Source organism: Aptenodytes patagonicus, chromosome 1, assembly GCF_965638725.1.
Source record: "Aptenodytes patagonicus chromosome 1, bAptPat1.pri.cur, whole genome shotgun sequence".
In the NCBI taxonomy this organism is placed as follows: Eukaryota; Metazoa; Chordata; class Aves; order Sphenisciformes; family Spheniscidae; genus Aptenodytes; species Aptenodytes patagonicus.
Genome location: NC_134949.1, coordinates 10,202,137 through 10,221,903, shown reverse-complemented (window position 1 = coordinate 10,221,903; position 19,767 = coordinate 10,202,137). Strand labels below are relative to the sequence as shown.

General features: G+C 37.6%; 2 protein-coding genes across 8 annotated transcripts in view; one reads left to right on the top strand and one right to left on the bottom strand.

Annotated features, from left to right (window-relative positions):
• Window positions 1-7,576, top strand: part of LOC143171195 (uncharacterized) — a 61,855-nt gene extending 54,279 nt beyond the window's left edge. Inside the window, exons 3-4 of the mRNA XM_076360037.1 lie at window positions 7,206-7,318; window positions 7,511-7,576. Of these exons, the coding sequence (XP_076216152.1) occupies window positions 7,206-7,318; window positions 7,511-7,564 (167 nt within the window). The 3' untranslated portion in view covers window positions 7,565-7,576. The remainder of the gene's footprint in view (window positions 1-7,205; window positions 7,319-7,510) is intronic.
• PCLO (piccolo presynaptic cytomatrix protein) overlaps window positions 1-19,767 on the bottom strand; it is a 392,730-nt gene that overhangs the window by 76,927 nt on the left and 296,036 nt on the right. For 5 of the 7 annotated variants that reach the window (XM_076359439.1, XM_076359532.1, XM_076359771.1 and 2 more), the window contains exons 11-16: window positions 14,894-15,002; window positions 14,219-14,286; window positions 11,305-11,516; window positions 6,186-6,236; window positions 5,152-5,282; window positions 3,514-3,540 (exon numbers count right to left, since the gene is read on the bottom strand). In XM_076359439.1, the coding sequence (XP_076215554.1) occupies window positions 3,514-3,540; window positions 5,152-5,282; window positions 6,186-6,236; window positions 11,305-11,516; window positions 14,219-14,286; window positions 14,894-15,002 (598 nt within the window). Of the gene's footprint in view, window positions 1-3,513; window positions 3,541-5,151; window positions 5,283-6,185; window positions 6,237-11,304; window positions 11,517-14,218; window positions 14,287-14,893; window positions 15,003-19,767 lie in introns of those variants that run through there. The other 2 variants (XM_076359697.1, XM_076359919.1) reach the window with 2 other exon arrangements.

Here is a 19,767-nt window from a genome sequence, read left to right as displayed (position 1 = left end):
TTTCCTGACATGGTCTTTTAAAACATCTTCTGACTCTTCAGCAGGCTAGCTCTGCCTACAACCGTTTCAACATAAAGCATCAGTCAGCACATGCACATATGCTTTGTTCTCTCATTGTAGGTGTTGGGCTCTGATTATAAATTGAAGTGATAATGCATTGATTTCTTTTCCAAGACCATCCTCTTATTAGCACTTTAAAGTAGCATGAATCCATTATATTTATAGGTTACAGTCTCTAATTACAGGAGTCCCATCTCACAAGAATGTTTAATGAATGCCATGGGGTAACTAATACCCTGTTAATGATAGAAACCAAATTTCTTATTGATCCTGTTCTCTGCCTATACCTCTAACTGTACTGGAAACAAACATAAAAGTGCATCCAGGTCATGATTGTTTTTATCAATAGCCAAGAATAAAAAGTTTGGCTGCATAATCTGTTTTTAAAAAGAATCGGTAGTGCTTTCTATTGTACTTTGCATTTCCCGAGTATGGAGAAAGCAAAACACTAACCTTTAACAGAATATGGATTCATCTAGCTCTGTGAGCTTTGATGTCAGATTTGCTTCCATTCCAATTTTAATTTAATATAAATTTTAATGAACATCTCAAAAGAGATGGGTAGCAGAACATGAGAAGCTTTTAATACTTTGAAAACCCAACAAGATATAAGGTAAAGAACCTCTTTTTGCCACTCTGCAAGTCAACTGCCCTTTGTCTTCTGTTCAAACCTCCCATACATAAAAGTACTTATGTGCTATATCTATTACTAAATTAAATGTGCCCAGGACTGTTCTCCAGCACTAAGGCCAAATGCCACAGAATGATCTGTATCTGCCCTATTAAACTCTCCTGTGGTTTCCCTACATTACTTTTTGGTAGTGTGCTGTTCTCCTGATTCTCACTTCTGAATTTGATTGAACTGTGTTTTGGTTCACACTGTGGCATGGTCTCAGAGCTAATGAACTAGATTCCTTTCATATGAGATTAACTCAGAAGATGCACTCCAGGGGCTCATTTAATCAGCTAGTCACTAATGGTGTACCATGCATGGTACCAGATTGGAGCAGGTCTGAATTAAGGTTATGTGAAAGATGTATGTGTTTTACTGACACGTATATGTCAATGTAGGGTCTTCAGCACTAGCAGTTTCACCCACAAACTCAATTCTGCTGTGCAGTGCTTCCCTCTAATTATTCTGGAGTGCATAATGGCCTTATTCTCCAAAAGGGGGTGGCCAAATCCAAGCTGCCTACTAGACTGATATATTTTAATGAAAGGGACTTGCAGTTATTTTTGCTCTTATGTTTTGCTCTAGTCATTCTATGCAGTTCCATTTATTTTCTTGCAAAACATACTATCCACTCTCTTCCAGTTTATCGAAAAATGTGAAGGGCATTGGGACCCGTGAAACAAAGTATCTGTCCACCTCTGCTTATGAGAAGAAAGCAGCAGCTCTCCTCAGTTCAATCAGTCCTGTCAGCTACAGCATACAATGGTATATTTTTGAAAAAAAGAGGAGGTTTCTTTCTTCTTGTATGCCAGTGAGAAAAAGATGAATTAAAATCTAGGGGGACCAAGAGCATATAAAAAAGCAACTCACACAAATTTATTTCTTTGCATATCTTGGAAGGAAAGCTGAAATACAAAATCAGAATCCTTTTGGAAACTAGATTTTGATGGCAAATCCTATTCAGTAATGCACTTAAATTTTTTAAGCACCTCAATAACCTTCTTTTCCCACTCTCTGATCTGAGAAAAGCATTCCCATCACTCAAAGTACTAATGAGATTTAACTGACCCATAAGGAGACATGGGATACGGGCAAGTGACGGCTGGGCTGGCAGCATCTCTCTCTCTCTGGGCTCACAGTACTCCTCAAATTATCTATTCTGATCAACTATTAATGAAATATTAACTTATCCAAACTACTCCTACACCCAGAATAACCCCCTTACTTCTTACTTTAACTAAGCCAGGATAGTATTATACAGCTTGGGCCTGTCTAAATGTCGTAAGATCTACTGGTTTTGAGGAACTGATATACTTTCACTTTTTTGAAGAAAGTAGGAAAGGACCCTTTGTGCGCCCAGCCAAGAAAATGACACCAAGACGTTCCCTTTCCTTTTCTGGATTTCCTTTTGCATTATTACTTCATCACCTTTTCAAAGTTTCTGATTCTTTTCAGAAATATGTGAGAAGGTGATTCATGCAGTGTTGAGTTTCAAAGCTGGCAGTGACAAAAGGTACCTGTGTTGTTAATGCGGTAACTCTGGAGTATGTCCTTTGAAGTCTATACAGTATCTGGATCTAAACTGGCAAGGGTGGCATTAGCCCACATTCATGTAACCTGTGGTCTGGATCTGTTGCAGAGGGAAGCAGGAGACCTTGACCATTTCTAAGGAGGTGCAGACCCAGGCTAAGCTGGATGACAGCTGAAGGTTTCTAGACCTCCCAAGGGAAGGATCTGGCAAATACATTAAGTTCATACCACCGATGCACCTTCCCCCCAACAATTGTGATTAACAGATGGAGATGCTTTAATAAAATGCGTTCATTAAACCAGTCCATACCTAGCATGAAATAATTTGCGCTTGAAATTCAGAGTATTCTGTGTGAAAAGACACAAACTGCATTACTCTTTTCTTTATCGTTTCTCTATGCTTCCCTAATTATAGTTTATTAATACATAATACAACTGAAAGTGCAATGAAAAAAGTGTATTAGCATAACTGCATATAAAATGTGGCATTTAAACACTCTCATTAAATAATTTTATTAATGAAGAAACAGGCTGATGATGGAGAAGATCTGTTTATTAAAATTCATCTGCTGACTTGTTTGGTCAGGTTTCTACTTTTAAACAAATTTAGAATTAGGGTTGAATTACTATTATTATATACTTAGCCTGGACTGATATTAGCATATCTTGAGAATGGAGTTTTGCCTTATGTTTCCAACTCCAGGACAAACAAAGCACTAGTAATTTCAATAACCAAAAATTCAACTTTGTTTACCACAAATAGCCATTTATGTGGTCAAGCAGCTTTAAAGCCAGCTGGGCAATTATCTGGCTTTAATGTCTATACACTGCGCAAGGTATATAGAGAAAAATATTCCATTTCATTTCCAAACAGTGCCTGTTTCTCTTGGCAGTAACACCATTCAAAATCTTGATAGAAGTTCACAGATAATTATTTTGAAACTTTCAGTGAGTAAGAATTAATTTTTAGATATCTCTGAACTAAATTCTTCCAGACTTCAAAAGAAATTTTGTTTGTCATCGGAGTTTGGCCCTAGAATCTTATTGCATTGAGGAACATCATTAATTACTTGTTTCCAGTTCCTTCTGACCTGGAAATGGCATTCATTAGAGAATGAACAGTAAAACCATGCTACAATCGCGTGTCATCAAAACTCAAGAGAAATCTATAGTTCAATGCACAGGCTTGTCATAATATCATGCATGCATACAAAAATGAACGAATAAAATTGGAAGACAGTACACTCTACCTTGCATTTTGGACAACCATGACTTGTCTGCGTACCCAGCATTTACAGAGTTAGGAACACAGAGGAAGCAGTGTGAGGAAAATGAGAACAGAGATGAAAGAAAACATGTGAATAATGGGTAGTTTCTAGTACCAGAATCAAAGGAAATAGAGGCATTAGGAAGAATGAGAAGTCTAGCATGGACTGAACTACAGATAAAAGATATTCAGTAGCAATTCAATTTCTGCTTTCAGAAACAAGTTTGGCACTTTTGGGAAGCTCTTCATTTTCATTATTTACTAAAGCCCCAAGTTACATGCAAAACTGTAACATTGCCATGTTTTGAAATAAAGAACCCAAGCAAAACTAAAATCCAAATTCTTCACAACTTGGCCACAAGTTTAAACCTATACTTGGATCTGGGTTAGACCTCTGCAGGGTGCAAGTCTCTCTAGTTCAAAGCCATGTTTCTACATCAGTGAATGTACCTGCAAAATTTCCAGTAAGATTGATTTGACAAGTATTTTACAAGGCTCTTAAGTACATTAAAAAACCCCTCAAGATTCAGGACCTGTTCCCATTATATTCAGTAATAGTTTTGGGCCCAGTGCCACTGAACAATATTGAATGCTGTATAGCTGGAATTAGCAAACTACAAAAGAATACCCCTGCCTTTAGTTGTGCCATTCATGTGCTTTTAGTGGTGCTTGTCCGTATGCCAAATGCTGAACTGTGACCTGAGCATCCACTTTCCTGTTACTTTGAATAGAACAGAAATACAGATTTTGAGCTGCACGGTCCTAGCCTAAGAGTCTTTTAGGATGAGTGTGATTACACAAGCAGAGAAGTTTGCAGGAATTTTCTTTGCAGTCTAAGGTCTGACCCGTCAGCTTTAGATATATTATTGTATCACTGAAGTCAGCAGGATTATTATAACCATGTATACTTATGCACACATATGACATTCTGTAACTTTAGGGCACAAAAAAGAGTTATAATATTGCTGATACAGAAACATATCTTTTAAAGGAAACACTAATGAGCTATTTGTAATTACAGAGTCTAAGAAGCAATGGTCTCTGAAAAAGTGATTAGTGATTTGTATAGTCGGTAGATACAAAATTACCAGAATTTCTAAAATCACATCTTAGCTCTTAAAAAAAAAGTAATAAAAAATCACATGGAATAAATACTTTCTGTCTAGTATTTCTCACCTTTGGTATTATACTGCAACCTTAAATTTATCCCAGATACTGTAATTCTGCATGTTTGCAAAACTGTCCCAAATTCAGAATGTCTTGAGCTGAAGCAACAATTCTATTTTAACCTTAACGTGTAGCTTTCTGTATTACAGAACGTATTACATATATTTAGTACATTTCAGTAGAGTCTGTTGTTCTTTTAATACATATTTTTGCATGTATTAGAATTTTTAAATGGAAACATGAAAAAAAAATTAAACCTATAGGAATGATCATGAAGTCCCTGAGGTCACTAGCAAAGTATGCACATTTTCCTGGGAATAGGATCTGGCTCTCTATCAAAAATCCACCATTTTTCCTGATGTTGGACCTGGATTTTCTCTAGCAATAACTCTCAGTAACAAGTAACAAACCCAACTTAAAAGAAAGTTCAGGTCAAAATTTCTCCTACACTTACCCTCTCCCTGGAAGAAGATAAACTTTAACAAAGGGGTCAGAATAGCCATTGTTGTCTCTGGGAGCAAGGTTCCTTGCCTGAAGGATGTGGATGATAAGGTTGCCAAGGTGTTTGTCATAGTTGATTTGAAGCTAGAGAATGCATTAAAACACAGTAAGATAATTTGTTATTTTTACTTCCTAAATTATTCAATACCACTCCAAAACCCTTTGAATAAAATGACTTTAGACCTTTTCTTTGGCTGGAAATAAACACATTTTAGAAGTTTCTGTCTCTCTCTCCTGACTAGAATGAGATGCTAGATGACTATGTTGGATCTTGAAACAAAGTTTGCTTTCAAAGTCTGTCAGTATTGGTTAAAAAAAAAAAAAAAAAGGAATTGATCTATTCTAGTCAGGAAAAAGCAGATGAAATTTGAACGCTTGATATTATTCTGAGCAACAGCCAGCTTATTGAGTAGGAATTACACAAATTCTGACTACCTGGGGCCCAAGCCTGGGAAGGATGTTATAATACTATGGAAAGACCCTTAGTACTAGTATAGGAGAGAGGAATGAACTAAGGAAACAGAAGACAGAAATCTATAGGAAATTAGGCTTCATTTATTCTGCTGCTCCCAGTTCCACTGTTTTTAAAAACTAGAGTAAAAAGCTAGAGAACCACAAACTTGGCATTGCATGGAAATGAATCCACTGCATTATAAGAAACCCACCTACATTTTGCTTAATTGTAGACAGTCTGGGAATTTCTGAAGTAAACCACAATAAGTGCCCAAAGATTAAAGATTAGAATGAATTTCACTATGTTTTTAGCCTCTTCAGGAACAGTAGCATTTTCCATTCTTCTGTTTGTATTTCACAAGCCAACATTAAAGACAGAGGTGAAAATCTAGCACTGACATACATGAGTGACATTCCAAGGGGTTGGAGTTGAATAAGAAATCAGTTAATGGAGATTGTTTTCTGCAAACTTATTAATCAGAAAAATGCAGCCAGTAGCAAAAAAAATTTACACAGCAAAAACTGCATACTTACCTGAATTTCTCCAGTGATTGGATGGGAAGCAGACTTCGTAGTTTCAGTGGGCTGCCAGATTAAAATACATAAATAAATACATAGGCACACACTCACAAATATACACATATGCATATTGGAAATAATAGATTTTCAAAGTTAACTTTTTTTTATATATTGCTGTATTGCCACATATTTTTAAAAACCATTTAAATGTCTCCAATTTGTATGCTCAAAACTAATAGCTATGGTATTTCAACGGCACTTAAAGTCCAGCCCAGCCATTTTGATCAGCCTTCATGCAAGTACAGAATCAGACAAATTGAACACCAGTCTTTACTGTCTGAGCAAATTGGTCACACAGGGAGGCGTGGGGAGAAAAAGACATATAGCATTAATCCTGTCCAAAAAAAGTGAATGTTGCAAAGAGAAACCAAACACAATGTCAAGCACAACACAGCCATATTTCTACTGAAAGGCAAAGGTTACACTAGTTTAAATTGAGTTCATGTGAAAGTGAGTAGAAAGAGTGGAAAGAATGGTACTAAAACTGAGTGATGTGTATAAGTGGATTAATTGCAACCCATCTCATATAATTTTTTTTTGCTTTATTCTGTGTTTTCTGATAATCAGTTCAGCTACACCACTTCATCTTCAAATTCCTCCACACACTTTCATGACATGAAATTTAAATTTTCTGTCCTCCCCTTCACGATGCTGTATGATCTTGCCTGTTCCTCTCTGTTCTCTCTTGCTGAGCTTCTCTAGGTTGCTGACAAAAGCAATAAAATCCTCAGCGTGGTTTTTTTCCCCTTTTTCTTCCCTCGTGTTTGTTAGTAGTTGGAAAATAATGCCACCATTTGCTTCAAATCCTGGACTCTCAAAAATATGCTGTTCTGTTAAACGGTGGTGCCGTTGAGCCACCCTGGGCCTACCTCTAATCTGTAAGCCATCAGTCAAGCAAGAAATCTCTCTCTGTTTCAGTAGCAGGATTTGAATATTTTTGCATTCTCTCCACATCTGCTTCCTTGGTTGATGCAGCAGAAAACAAAGGATGCAAACAAGGACAAACTTACTGTTCTCCGAAGACTGATCTGGAAGTCAACTTTTCCTATTTTTCCAGATGTGACCAGCAGCCTGACATATTATTTCATGTAAGTAGGATTTCTTTCACTTTCTGAGAAGTGTAAAACCCATCTGCCTCTTTTGTGCTGCCCTACCCTCCAAAAAAACCCTTAGAGATTTTCTCAGGATGTTGGATATGAATTGTTTTCAATTAGGCCAATGCAGAGCCTATGTCTCCTGGACCAGAGCATGAAGTTAAAGCGATGTACTACCCTTTTCAGGTTTGTGATGAAGAAACATCCCCTCAATCACTCAGATCTGCAGACCAGAACTAACCTGAAAAATCCCAGCCAAACACAAAACAAGGGAGAAAAACAGTTCAAACCTGCCTGTTATATAGTTATATTCACTGTCTTGTGTTGCCTTATTTTAGTTTGTTTTACATGCTTTACCTTGCCTTCTAGATGTGTTTCTTTATGAACATAAGCTTTTTCAGAAAAAAAAAAAAGTTGATTTTTCTGGAAATGTATGTGCCTTTCAAAAATAATTCTAATGGAAAATTTTAAAATCAGCTTTTCTTGGTACCTTACAAAGCTTTTAAAAAGTGTAATCCCTCTAAAAGCTAAAATAGATCATCAATAGTTTATAAAATGTTCTGAATCTTAAATGATATCTTAGATTGATAGCAAAGTACTCCTAAAACTTGTTTGGTCCTTGAAAGAATATTCAAAGAGAGAATTTCACTCTTTTTGTCAAAGACAGAGACCTTCCTGAGCATCATGCAAACTTTCAAAGTAGGGCTTAAATGGCTTACATTTCTCATACTTTACCTCTACAGATGGATTTTAGTATACTTTAATAGTTCTGACCCCAGTCTGTACTAGCACTGACAATACTCACAATGCTACAAAATAACACAGAGTTAGCTGAGCTGCAGCTACAAAATCACTGTCGGATAGTCTAAATGCTCTAGTTTTTCAGAAGTTTGAATAGCAAAAATAATGAGTGTGTTCACCCCAGGTATCATGTAATACAGAATGTATTAATACGAATACTGTAGGAGTTCAGAGAAAAGGGAATGGGCATGCCGAATTTGTGTGGGGACTTCCAAAGGTGGTTAAAGTGGAGTTCCCTTTAGCCATGCAGTTACTTTGCTTTCATCTGCTTGTCTGTAAAAATAAAAGTGCATTTCTATGTTCCGATATCATTCTTAAATCTCTGTATTCATTTACAAGGCTGTGATTCAGCATATTAAATATTTTGTTTTCTTTCTGATGTCAGCTGATTTAAAACTGACCATGAAGAACTACCCAAATATTTCAAAGAAACATGAATAATTCAGGCTGAAAGAGACCTCTCAAGGTCATCTGGTCCAACCCCCAGCTCAGAGCTGAGCCAACTTTGAAGCTGGATCTGGACTGAAAGGCAGAGATGCAAATAAGTATCTTTCTTTATCAGGGCCTCAGTGAGGATTAATTTGAAAAGAAGGAAAAGCATTTCACTGCTGACTTCTGTAGGAGCTAAAGGATCTGAGGATTTACAAAAACAACCCATTCTTCAAGACACAAAGACAATTAAATGTTTCTATAGGGCATTTATATCCTGGATGTAATCTGCACCGTAGAATGATCATGCATTTACATTCAAAAGAAACAGGTCTGCACAGGATATAGTCAGCTCAAGGCTCCCAAAGGTTAAATCCCTCCTGTGATGGCTAATCTAATTTCATTTTAATTTCTTTTGATACTCCGTGCATGCACTCACGCACCCTGTGTAAGAGCCAGTGCTTTGTAATGCCATCACGCCTGCTGGAGAAGGCTGTCATTACCATGATGTGGGAGTTGTTAATGCTAGGCTCTGGTGCTATGCACTATCACTCTCTGTAGTAACGGGACAAAACATTAAATATGAGAGAATCGGCACTGCAGAATATCAAAGAGACTCCTACAACATTTCTGGAGTGTATATTCTATATGAAAAGCTTAAAAAAAAAAAAAAAGATTTTACTTGCTAAAAATAAGAATAGTAGCAAAACCAAGATCTAGGCAGTTTGGATATTTAGCCTGTTGTGATACTTTGGCAAGGCTGCAGCTTGCCTAGAAATGCTGTCAGCCCAAGGCAAAGAGCCATTCCAGAAAGGATGAGCAGTAGCTTTCTCTTCTAAGAGAGCTCAACACCATCATAAACTTGGCCTGCAGTCGATGAACAGAAACTATACAAGTCAACAAGAGCTGTGGTTGTTATGAAAGAAATGCTTCTCAACGTGATTTTCAGAAATAAGCAAAGAATGTTTTAAACATTTACCTGATTATTTTTGACTTTTTCATCCCCTACATAAAGGCATTAGTTTTAATAATTTTTTGTTTCATCTTCATAAGCCTCCAGCTGAACTTTCATAAAAGATTACTAAATCCTCTGTGAAGCAGGAAATGAAATTTATGCATCTAACTTTAGGTGACCTGCTACAGTGCCAAAGCTGGGAACCCAGTCTTCTCATGTGGACAGAGAGAAGCACCTCTCCAGGATATACTGCACATCAAGGATTTATGGATCTCCATACACTATGCTGTGAATTTAGGAGTGTGATTCATCTAACGAAATGAAAGGGGTTTCAGTGTAGACAGTGACATCTGCACTAAGAGCCCTGCCTTCTCCTTTCCATGCAGTGCATGCACTTCAATGGCAGGTTTCATCCAGTCTCATGAATTGTACTTCAGAAGTGCATTATTCTCACTGGTAAATGTAAAGTACACGGCAAACTAGTTCATAGGTAGATGTTTACAATATCCAGAGTAAGGTGTAATGAAACCAACTATTAACCTGACGATTAGGCAGTTCTGCCAGATCCCTGAAGTTAGGTGCAGTAAATCTTGACAAATGGATTTAACTTGTTCATCATAGATCTGAATTAGTTCATTAAAAGTCTATGGGAATTGTGGTAAGACAGAATTACTATCCAAAACAAACTGATCAATAGATATATTTACAGTTTTTGCTAAACTGCTGGATGAAAGAGATTTTTGTGTTTCCCCTCACATGAAAGTTATGTAAGCATATTGAAGAGCTATCTGAAATGAGCAGGCTGTTTTTCGTTTGTACAGCACCTAACACATTTGTAGTTCAAATCACAGTCATAGGTTCAACAGCACAGAAATACAAACATAACAATAATGCAGTAGGAACCTGACAGTCCCAAGAAGGAATAAAGATACAGAGAAATAAATATCTAGAAAGCATCTTGTCTGCAATGTGAAGCTTTGCTTCCAATAGTAAGACAGTGAGAAGCTGGGTATTCAGGATAGCCATCAGCTTTAGCTATCTTGCAAATTGCTTAAGCAAATGCAGTCTTCACAGGATTGATTTTCACTTCAGGTGTTAACTTTTTTGACACAAAATGTAAAAATGTGACAGATGACTTTATGATCTAGTTTCCAGCTTCAGCTGTGAAAAATGCTACTAAATTCCCACTCTGCCCTTTCTAGGTGTGCAGGTGGGTGCACAAGAAGAAAGAAGTTCAGATGAGAAATGGACAGGATATGGCAAAGAAAATGAGAAATTATGCTTAACAAGTTCACAGGACTTAGCTAGTGACAAAACACATTTTTATGGTGAATTTATTTTTTGTTCTTTCCCTGGCTTTCAGATAAATACTTAATATTGCTATGATTATTCATAGCTTTTAACACTCCCAACAGTAGCTTAATACAGAGAAGGAAATTATGGTCTTAATAATACCAGCTTCTTCTGTGGAACTAGTACCTCACCATCATGTAGGATGCACTTAAAAAGCAACAGCAACGAAGAATGAAAAGGGCAATTATTTTGTTTAAAAACAATAATATTAAGTTCGAGAAATCTATTTTCAGAGAGGGCCCAATCTTTTATGATCTTGGATAAATCGCAAAATCTCCTTTCCTTGTGTCCAAATTCCATACCTTAACAGCAATACTCATCGCTGTCACGGAAATAAATTTATCAATATGTGCTGTGATTTCTTGCTGCACTAAAGAAGATAAATAGGCAGTTTCTTCTTGTCATCAAAATGTTATTGCCATACTACTGAGAAGTTTCTTACCTTGCTGCTGTGACGCTTTTTGCTCACTGAGGGAGAACCAGGCTGACCAGGGCTGGGAACAGCGCTGGAGGTGGCAGAAGTGGTTCCAGAATGAACGTGAGATCCCTTTTCCACTCCTGAGGAAGCAACCAGAGGCGACTGCTGTAGAGAAACCTTTTGGAGCTCTGCAGCCAGCTGCTTGGGATCAACCCCTGGGGACTTCGCTTTATCTACTGGATTAAAGTAAGAGAGCTTTGTATTGATAATTGCTAGCACATTCAAATCTATCTTGCCATCGTACAGGGACAGGATAATGATTTTCACAAATTTTCTATCGTCTGCTTGTATACTGTGAAGATGCAAAAGACAACCTATAAAAAATAGATGTCTCCCCCACAACATCAACATCCCAATTCCAATCTTTCTACACAACACTCTGTCAACTAGCGTTACTCATCTCACAAGCTTTCTGAGAAGGTTATTCTCTAGCTGACGACAAATAGGCCTTGCTGATCATGCTGAATCATACCGGAGCAAATTACAGTTTTAAAGACTGGCCTGTGCTAACTTTCACTGTTTGGAACTGGTCCAGTTTCACCAAGTATCTGAACTTTGTTGTAACAAGCTTTAGTCTCAACTTTTTTTTTTTAATCAACTGGACATTCAATAAAACTGAATCCTGCTCCTGACATAATTTATACAAAAATAAAGAGAAAAGGAGCTCAAAACTTTAGCACCGCAAATTAATCAAAGCAGAATAAAATGAAAACAAATAAAGAGGAAAAGCCCTGATTCATCTTTCCTTATTACACACAGCTATGTGAGGCATCTGTGGTAGGAGTCTAATTGCCCTCCCTGTTGCCCCAGCAATGAGTGGGGAGAATTTACCCTTTGTAGATGGCAATCTCCATTTAATAGAGAAATGAGGTCAAGTAAGTTTCATACGTGCCTTAAAGTGTGCAGAGTTAAAAGGCTACTAGGCTCAGCTTGCTTCCCAGGTTCTCAGAAGTATGAGAGGTTTAAGGCAATATGTTAGCCTTATCCTGCCTGCTAGGCTGTATTTGGTTTATCTTTCTAAAAGGAATGGAGATTGCTCCTTTCCAAAGCACCAACAGTCTGCAAAACCTCAGAAGCAATGGCAAGGAATACTTGGCTTGGCAGCCAGAAGGGACTCTACAGAGTTGTTCCAACTCGGAAACCACTAGAAGATAGCTAGATTAGGAGGAAGCATGCCTGCAAGAATGGGGGAATTTACTTTTATTTCTGTTCTTTCTCATTTTGAGTTTTCTCCATTAATAAAAACTATTATGTAGTCTAGCTTCTATCCTTTCAAAACCCAATTTCAGTGTCTATGAATGCCTTTGGTTTTTTTTGATCTGCTGACTAAGAAAAAAATTGTGGGTAGCTCTGCCTCAAAGCTCTGTCAGACTCAGTATTCGCTTTCAATTAATAGCAATAACATCCATTTTCAACAAAAGGCAGCTTGATGCTAAGTATATTAATAGCTGAGAAGAAGTACACGGTCAGAAAATGTAGGATTTAATCCAGGTAACTTGTGCACTGACTGATAAAAGAGCAGCCACAAAATCACAGAACACAGAATGGACCCCTGAGAAGCTGAGTAAAACACTCTTTAATCTGCACTGAGCTTGCTGAAGGGCTGTATTACTAGTAAGATTGTGGATGTTGGTTCAAAGTTAGATTAGATATGACTAATACCATGATTAGAGCCTGCAGCCATGGTATTGATTGACTAGAAGGGAATCCCCCCAAAAGCACTGCTATTTTAGAAGTCACAACAAAACTTCACACAAAATACTTCCTATTGCAGCCATGTATCCTAGTAAATACTGTACTTTCATCACTAATAACAGGCCACAAGCCTTATATTAAGCTAACATAGGCCTTAGGACTGGTTGTGTTTTATTTGGATTTGCTCCAGTTTGCTAGGAGCTTTGTTTTAGCTTGTCTGGCTGCAACAGCAATTGTCTAATGATGAGACAGCTATGACCTTAATTTGTCTGAGTTACACTTCACCTTGTATAATTGTGCAGTATAATGTCCATTCTTAATAATTTTGATATATAAAGGCACAACAGTAATTGCACTGCATACACTGAAGTATTTCTGACTCCAGATTAATGATGCAGTTTATAGGAGCGCAGGCCTGGAGTGACAGCAGAGTGCTGCAAGGTTTGGGCACAGGACGATAGCTAAGGCCCCAGGGCTGCCAGCAACTTGCTGCTCAGTTACTGACACTAATGCAAACTTGGGAGCTGGGCAAAATCAATTTTAGGGGCAACAGAAGGAACAAAGAAGAAGAATATATCACATGCAGAGTGTACGATATCCAGTCAAGTCATAAGTAATGAAGAGCTGCTGACTGGTGAGGAAAGAGCAAGGCATGCTAGAAAACATAAAAAAGGCCTCAAGAAGATCCTGAAGCGAAGAGGAAGGAATCATCAGCATCATCCACCTCCCAGCAAGGAGGAGTCAAAAACTTTCACCACAAACATCACACTCCTCCCAGCAAATTCCTCAGGACACTGTTGACTTGCTGCAATGCCCCCGGAGTGAAAGCACTGCCCGCAGGGCCTGGAGAAGCTGCCGAAGGGGGACAATTATGCCACAGTTTTCTGTGGCATGTATAGATGAAGGGGTAGCTAGCAGGAGGTTTTCCCTGGATAACAAATGTCAGCTGCAGTATTGTTACTGAGATTTCCTTTGTATTAATTAGATATGTAGACTGCGTCAGTATGGATTTAACTGGGCTAATAATAATAAACAACATAAATGCTTGCCTTTCTATATAAGATGTGGTCCCCTTTCTGCCCGTGGAAAGATTTGGGACGTAACACCTGAGCTTACAATGCTAAGGTGTAATTTTCAGCTGCTACCTGGTCCTCCAAAATCAAAGCGACAACTTAGCGCTTACCTGCCTTTACTGGTTCGTGCAGCTCCAGGTGCTGGGGATTCTCAGAGTCCGAGAGCATGTTCAGGTCCCTAAAGAAAGTGATGAGAAGCCTGAGACAAAAGAAACTCTTTCCTCATACCCTCATTATTGTATTAAGTAGATAAATGAATAGTGGTTCATGACAGAAAGCAGCTCCCAAGCATGGCCCCTTCTTAGCTGATACATATTTGCAATGCTGTTAAAGAGCTGAGAAGAAAAGGTTCTTTTAAGGTGAAATCTTTAATGGATTGAATGCAAGTTTATACATTTCTCATGATGCTTAAATGACTTTCATCTAAAGGATACAGATTTCGGTAAAAGTCGTGTTAAAAGTAGTGTTAAATTACCATCTTTTTCTAACCCCAGTACATTCAGTGAATTGTATGTCTATCAATGAGAGGAGATTGTGGCCTGACAATGGAGATATCATTGTTTATAAAAGCATCATTACTAACATCTGCCTCAGCTTATCTTTCTTTATGACTTTAAAAGAAAAAAAAGAACAGACCTCCCACACTCACAGTGAACTCTTGCTAATTATTACATTGATGCTTTGTGCTAACAAAGGTTCCACCTTAACAACTGTAAATTAAAAAAAAAAAAAAAAGCCATGAAAAGCCAAAAAAAATGGAAACAGAAAGATGGGGAAAAACTCACAGTCTTACACATATTTCTGCTTCCCCACTCTGTTGAATAATAATGCTCTGGACTTCTTCGTAAGTTTTCCCAGTCAAGGGGATGCCATTCCATTCCAGCACCTGCATTCCTAAGAAGGCAAAACAGCATGAGCTCAAGTGCCCAGATTTTGACAAAGGCATGAGATAGACTGCTAGACTGCTTTGACAAGAAGATTTGATGTGAATGTTGTTTAAATGGCACAACACATTAGCAAAGCCCTTTCACTTCACACAGATTAGACTGTTGAATGTTACTGTCCCATCAGCTATAACTTACCAGTTGAAACATGTCAGGGGATTAATTCCTATCTGATTCAAACTATACATGCACTCTCCATAGTCTGGGTTGCGTGATACTGAAAAACTTTTGCAATATCGAAAACATGCATGCCTACCAACATGGCAAGAAACCAAAACATTTTATATATCAGACATCTCCTGGCCAGCCATGGTCTTGGAAGATAACTGTTCCCTGCAGTGGCACATTGCTGTTAAGAAGCTGAGCCTCAAAATGGGACTAAATTTGTGAACGTGATTTGGTAATTCATATACATTTTCTCTACTTTGTCACTCAAGAAAATACAACCAGATGAAGGCAGTTCGGCAAACTGATTTTCAAATGGAAAATGTACCTCCACATTTCAAACATCAGCCTGGAAATATTCAGGATTAAAATTTTCTTCCATATCTTTTCTTATGAAAAAGTGACAAAACAGCTGAACATAATTCATTGTGGAAGATAGGAACAGAGCTATGATAAACAGGCTGAAAAATACTGTATACTGATCTAATCTGTTTTGTCTTCCAAGTATCCCAGGACTGAGCCAGGAGACGGGGTATGGAGCAAAGTATCACTATAAGGAAGTTTTATGCTTAGTATTTGCAGAGTCAATCCCTCTATAAATCATGTGAGGTGTATTCTGATAAGATGAGAAATCTTTTGGTTACAGTAAAATGCTTACAAAAAGTAAACTCCAGATTCATATCTGGGAGTTACAACTTAGGTTCTGAGAGCTGCATTCATATTTTGAAGTAGTTAGTCATAAGGATGATTTCAAAGAGATTAACTTCTCAGTAATGTACAAATGTCAAAATCCAAGCCTCAGGCTCTAGAGGAAAAAATTGCTTAATGGGACAAGATACTGAATTCTTAATAGTCCACTAAAAGCAATGTATTACAAAACATCTGAAAACCACATCATCCACACAGCAAGGAAAACCACAAACACTTAGCTTGCTACCACTTACACAGATAAAACCAAGTCTTCACTGGGTCATATTTTTATTTCAAAATCCTGTGCTGTTGCATATAACAAATGGGAAAAATAATGAAGTGTGGAGATAAACTCATAGGAAAACAAGCTGCTAAGTAAAAATAATGAGAATTGTTCGTGGAATAAAGCAGATGAAATTATTTGACAATGAAAGAATATGAGAAATAAAGACTATAACTTTATATTACAAAATTTTCCATAGGATTCCATGAATTAGGATTTGAAATATCAGATTTGCTCATAAATTTTCTCAGTAAGAATTTATCATTTTGTTTGCAGCAGTTTACAGAAATACAAACTGTGCAGAATGACTAAAAAGTGATGCTCAGAAGGCAGCTGCTTACTGCCAAAATAGACTTGTCTTTTCCTAAAATTTAGCCCCTTTCATTTACCAGCCATCATTCAAAAGCATGATCTTGCTTTTGCTTGTTAGAGCAGATCTGGTTTTAAGCTCAGTTCCTCTGGAATAAAGCAACAGTAATTATGAATAAATGCAGCTTCTCCTGATTTTCTGCCATACAAATATAACAGCATGCACTCTGTCTTTAGAAGGCTTCTAGAAAGGAAGGAACTGAAGTTATTTTTGTTTTCCTGTCAATATGTGCCTTCATAATGCTGTCGTGGCACAGGGTATGGAGCACCACAGTACGAACCTCTTGAGTAAGAGAAGCCAAGCCACCACTTCTATGTATTGGAAATGAACAAGAATAAAACTGGAAAGTTTTAGATATTTGAGAAAGTGGTTAACATCCTTTTGTAAAAAAAAAGAGCTTTGTTGACAAAATGCATCCAGTTACCGTCCTAGGTTTATCACATCCTGCTTGCATGGCTTCAGAAGAAAATTTACCAGGGGAGCCGTAAGGCTATCATCAACAACTTGCTTTAATTTAAAATACCAGCAGGAAGAGCCTAGCTGAGTACTGCTACAGTGCTGGGATTCGGAAATCAAGTTTCACTTCCACCAGTGAGAGTTTCACTACTGAGTGCAATGGCACCGCAGTCGCTCACTTGGTCAGTAAGGCCAAGCACACATGAACAAAGCAGCAAACCAAAAGGAAATTGAATCTCAACAGCCTTGGCTCACCCAGAGATCCACTTAAGCTGTCAGTATAGAGGTTTTTTCTTTTTATTGGCTGCCTTGTGGATTCATGAATGTTTAAAATCAAAGCAATTTAAGTATGACTTAATTGATTTGGCTGATAGCCCTGGGGTCTAAGGAAAAAGTTTTAGGCAAGAAGCTGATTTCTCTTTTCTTAAGGAGTAACTGATAAATATCTTTTGCTGGAAAAAAATAATTTTACAAAGAAAACCTTCAGGAGGAATGTGAGTCTAATGAACAAAAAGAGAAAAAAAGTACCGAGAAGTCACAGGAGACTGGTGATAAAATTTTTTTTTGCCTAAAACCCAATCACATTCTGTAACTGGTCTTTGGTAGTCAGGACATGTTATTCACATTTCCAAAACTTTGTATGCTTCAAATCACCAGTTTAGTAGACAAAAAACAAACAGGAAGATGAGAAAACTTACATTGCTCCATGACAACTCTGCTGACTGAGGAAGAACTAGTAATTGCCCTGATAATCAAATCCATAATTTCTTCTATCATCTTTTTTTTTTTTTTTAATTTTATTGGGATGGTTACCTCCTGCATTGATGGTGAGCAATGACTTATTTTTAGCAACATCAGCTCCCACAGTCAGCAGATCAGCTTTATACATCAAGACCTCCTCCTTGCTCCACTAAGTGTGCTGACACACACATGATTTGCTCAGTCTTTTTGGTATCGACTTTATGGTGACATTTAGAACCTGGAATCAGAAGTTGTTTATAATTTCCTCTGATTACAAAATTATTATTCCAGAGAGGGAACCTCATGCACTCATAACTGCCATGGAGACATCCACATTTAGCTAGATTAATACCATCCTTTCCCTTAAAAAAAACATGCTACAGTCCTACTGTATTGAAAGAGAAAAAGAGGCTTATTGTGTTCATATATTCTTCCATATGCATCTGTGACTGGTCACAGTTGGAGACGTTATCAAAATCTAAGTGTACCTTTCCTCTGACACAGTATAGCCATTGTGTTCTTCTTTATAAGTACCAAATATCTCAAAGTCTCCTGTATTTGTTATAGTTATTGCTCTCAGTGCTTAAACTAAGAGCTTGCTCCTGAAGGGAGGGTCAGTGCTTACATTGCAGAAGTGAGGGAGGGCCCATTTTTCACCAAAACCCTCACGGTAAGCTGAGGGTAGAATTTTTTTGTATTGCATTATATTGCCACACTCAACACATGCAGCTTAATGCTGTTCAAGATTGTCAGGCTCTTTTTAGCAACTAGTAAAGTGTTAACATTTATTATTTTTGTTTAGGTATGAGTAAGCCAATTATCTGTTAACTGGTAACAATAAAACCTGAAAACTCTGCAGAACTGATTTCCTTTTTCTGACATTTTAACTAGTCATTTGACAGCTTGTGAAATGGAAGCTAAGTGCTGGTGAAACTTGAAATCTGCTTTTAACAGTGGGGAGTCAGGGACTATTAAGAAGTAGCTTCTATCAGTCCAGGGATGAAAGTACTTAAAATAATTACCTGGGGTCCCTGGGGAGCATTCAGCATGCTTTGTTGATCCTGGAAGATCTGTGAAATTTTGGGGAAGAGAATTTTTGGGTAGAAAGTTTTAATAATGTGGGGAAAAGATGAGTTTGGATTCAAACCTAGGGCCAGACTTGAGGTTACAACACCGTATACAATTTCTCAGGAGCGAGTAAACCTCTGTCCAAACATGAGAAGCTGGTCTACTGAAACTTGCTTGGACTGACCACATGGTTTGAACTTTTAATCTTCTGCTGATAATTTTTATTGCTCATGCTAAAAAAACCTAAGTCCTCTAATTGCTGACTATTTAGATTTATAAACATCATATGTGGATCAGCTGTTAGAAAAAAAAATACTTAATAGCAAGGACTATGTTGGTATTGCTCCCTGTTCAGTCTTGTGAAATGTTTTATAGCTGCTCAATCAAGAAGTGCAAAATGCAGCTCACTATTAATGTTCAACTGCCTGTATAAAATAAGGCACTTTTTAATCTTAAATGTTTCCATAAGTTTACAAGTATTGCAAAATTGCAGATTGTCCGGAGAGGTTGTGGAGTCTCTGTCCTTGGAGGTGTTCAAAACCCAACAGGACACAGCCCTGGTCAACCTGCTCTCACTGACCCTGCTTTGAACAGGGAGCTTGAACTAGGTGATCTCCAGAGATGTTTTCAGCCTCAACTATTTTGTGATTCTGTGTAAAATAGTTAAATTTTGCTTTGTAGATTATGCTAATGTTTTATCCATATATTCTGTAGCTCTGTGTATCAAAGGAAGCAGAAATAGCCAATTCTAGGGCGATTAGAGCTGCACTGTGATGTCCATAAATAGATCACAGTGCAGTTCCATGAATTAACTGATATGGTCTAACTGAGGAATAATGAATAATTGTTCCTTATCTCTTTGAACTTCTGTACGAAGTGGGTACGTACTCAAACTATTTATCTGTGTTTTCATGAAGAGGAGAAATATTTAGCAACAATGAA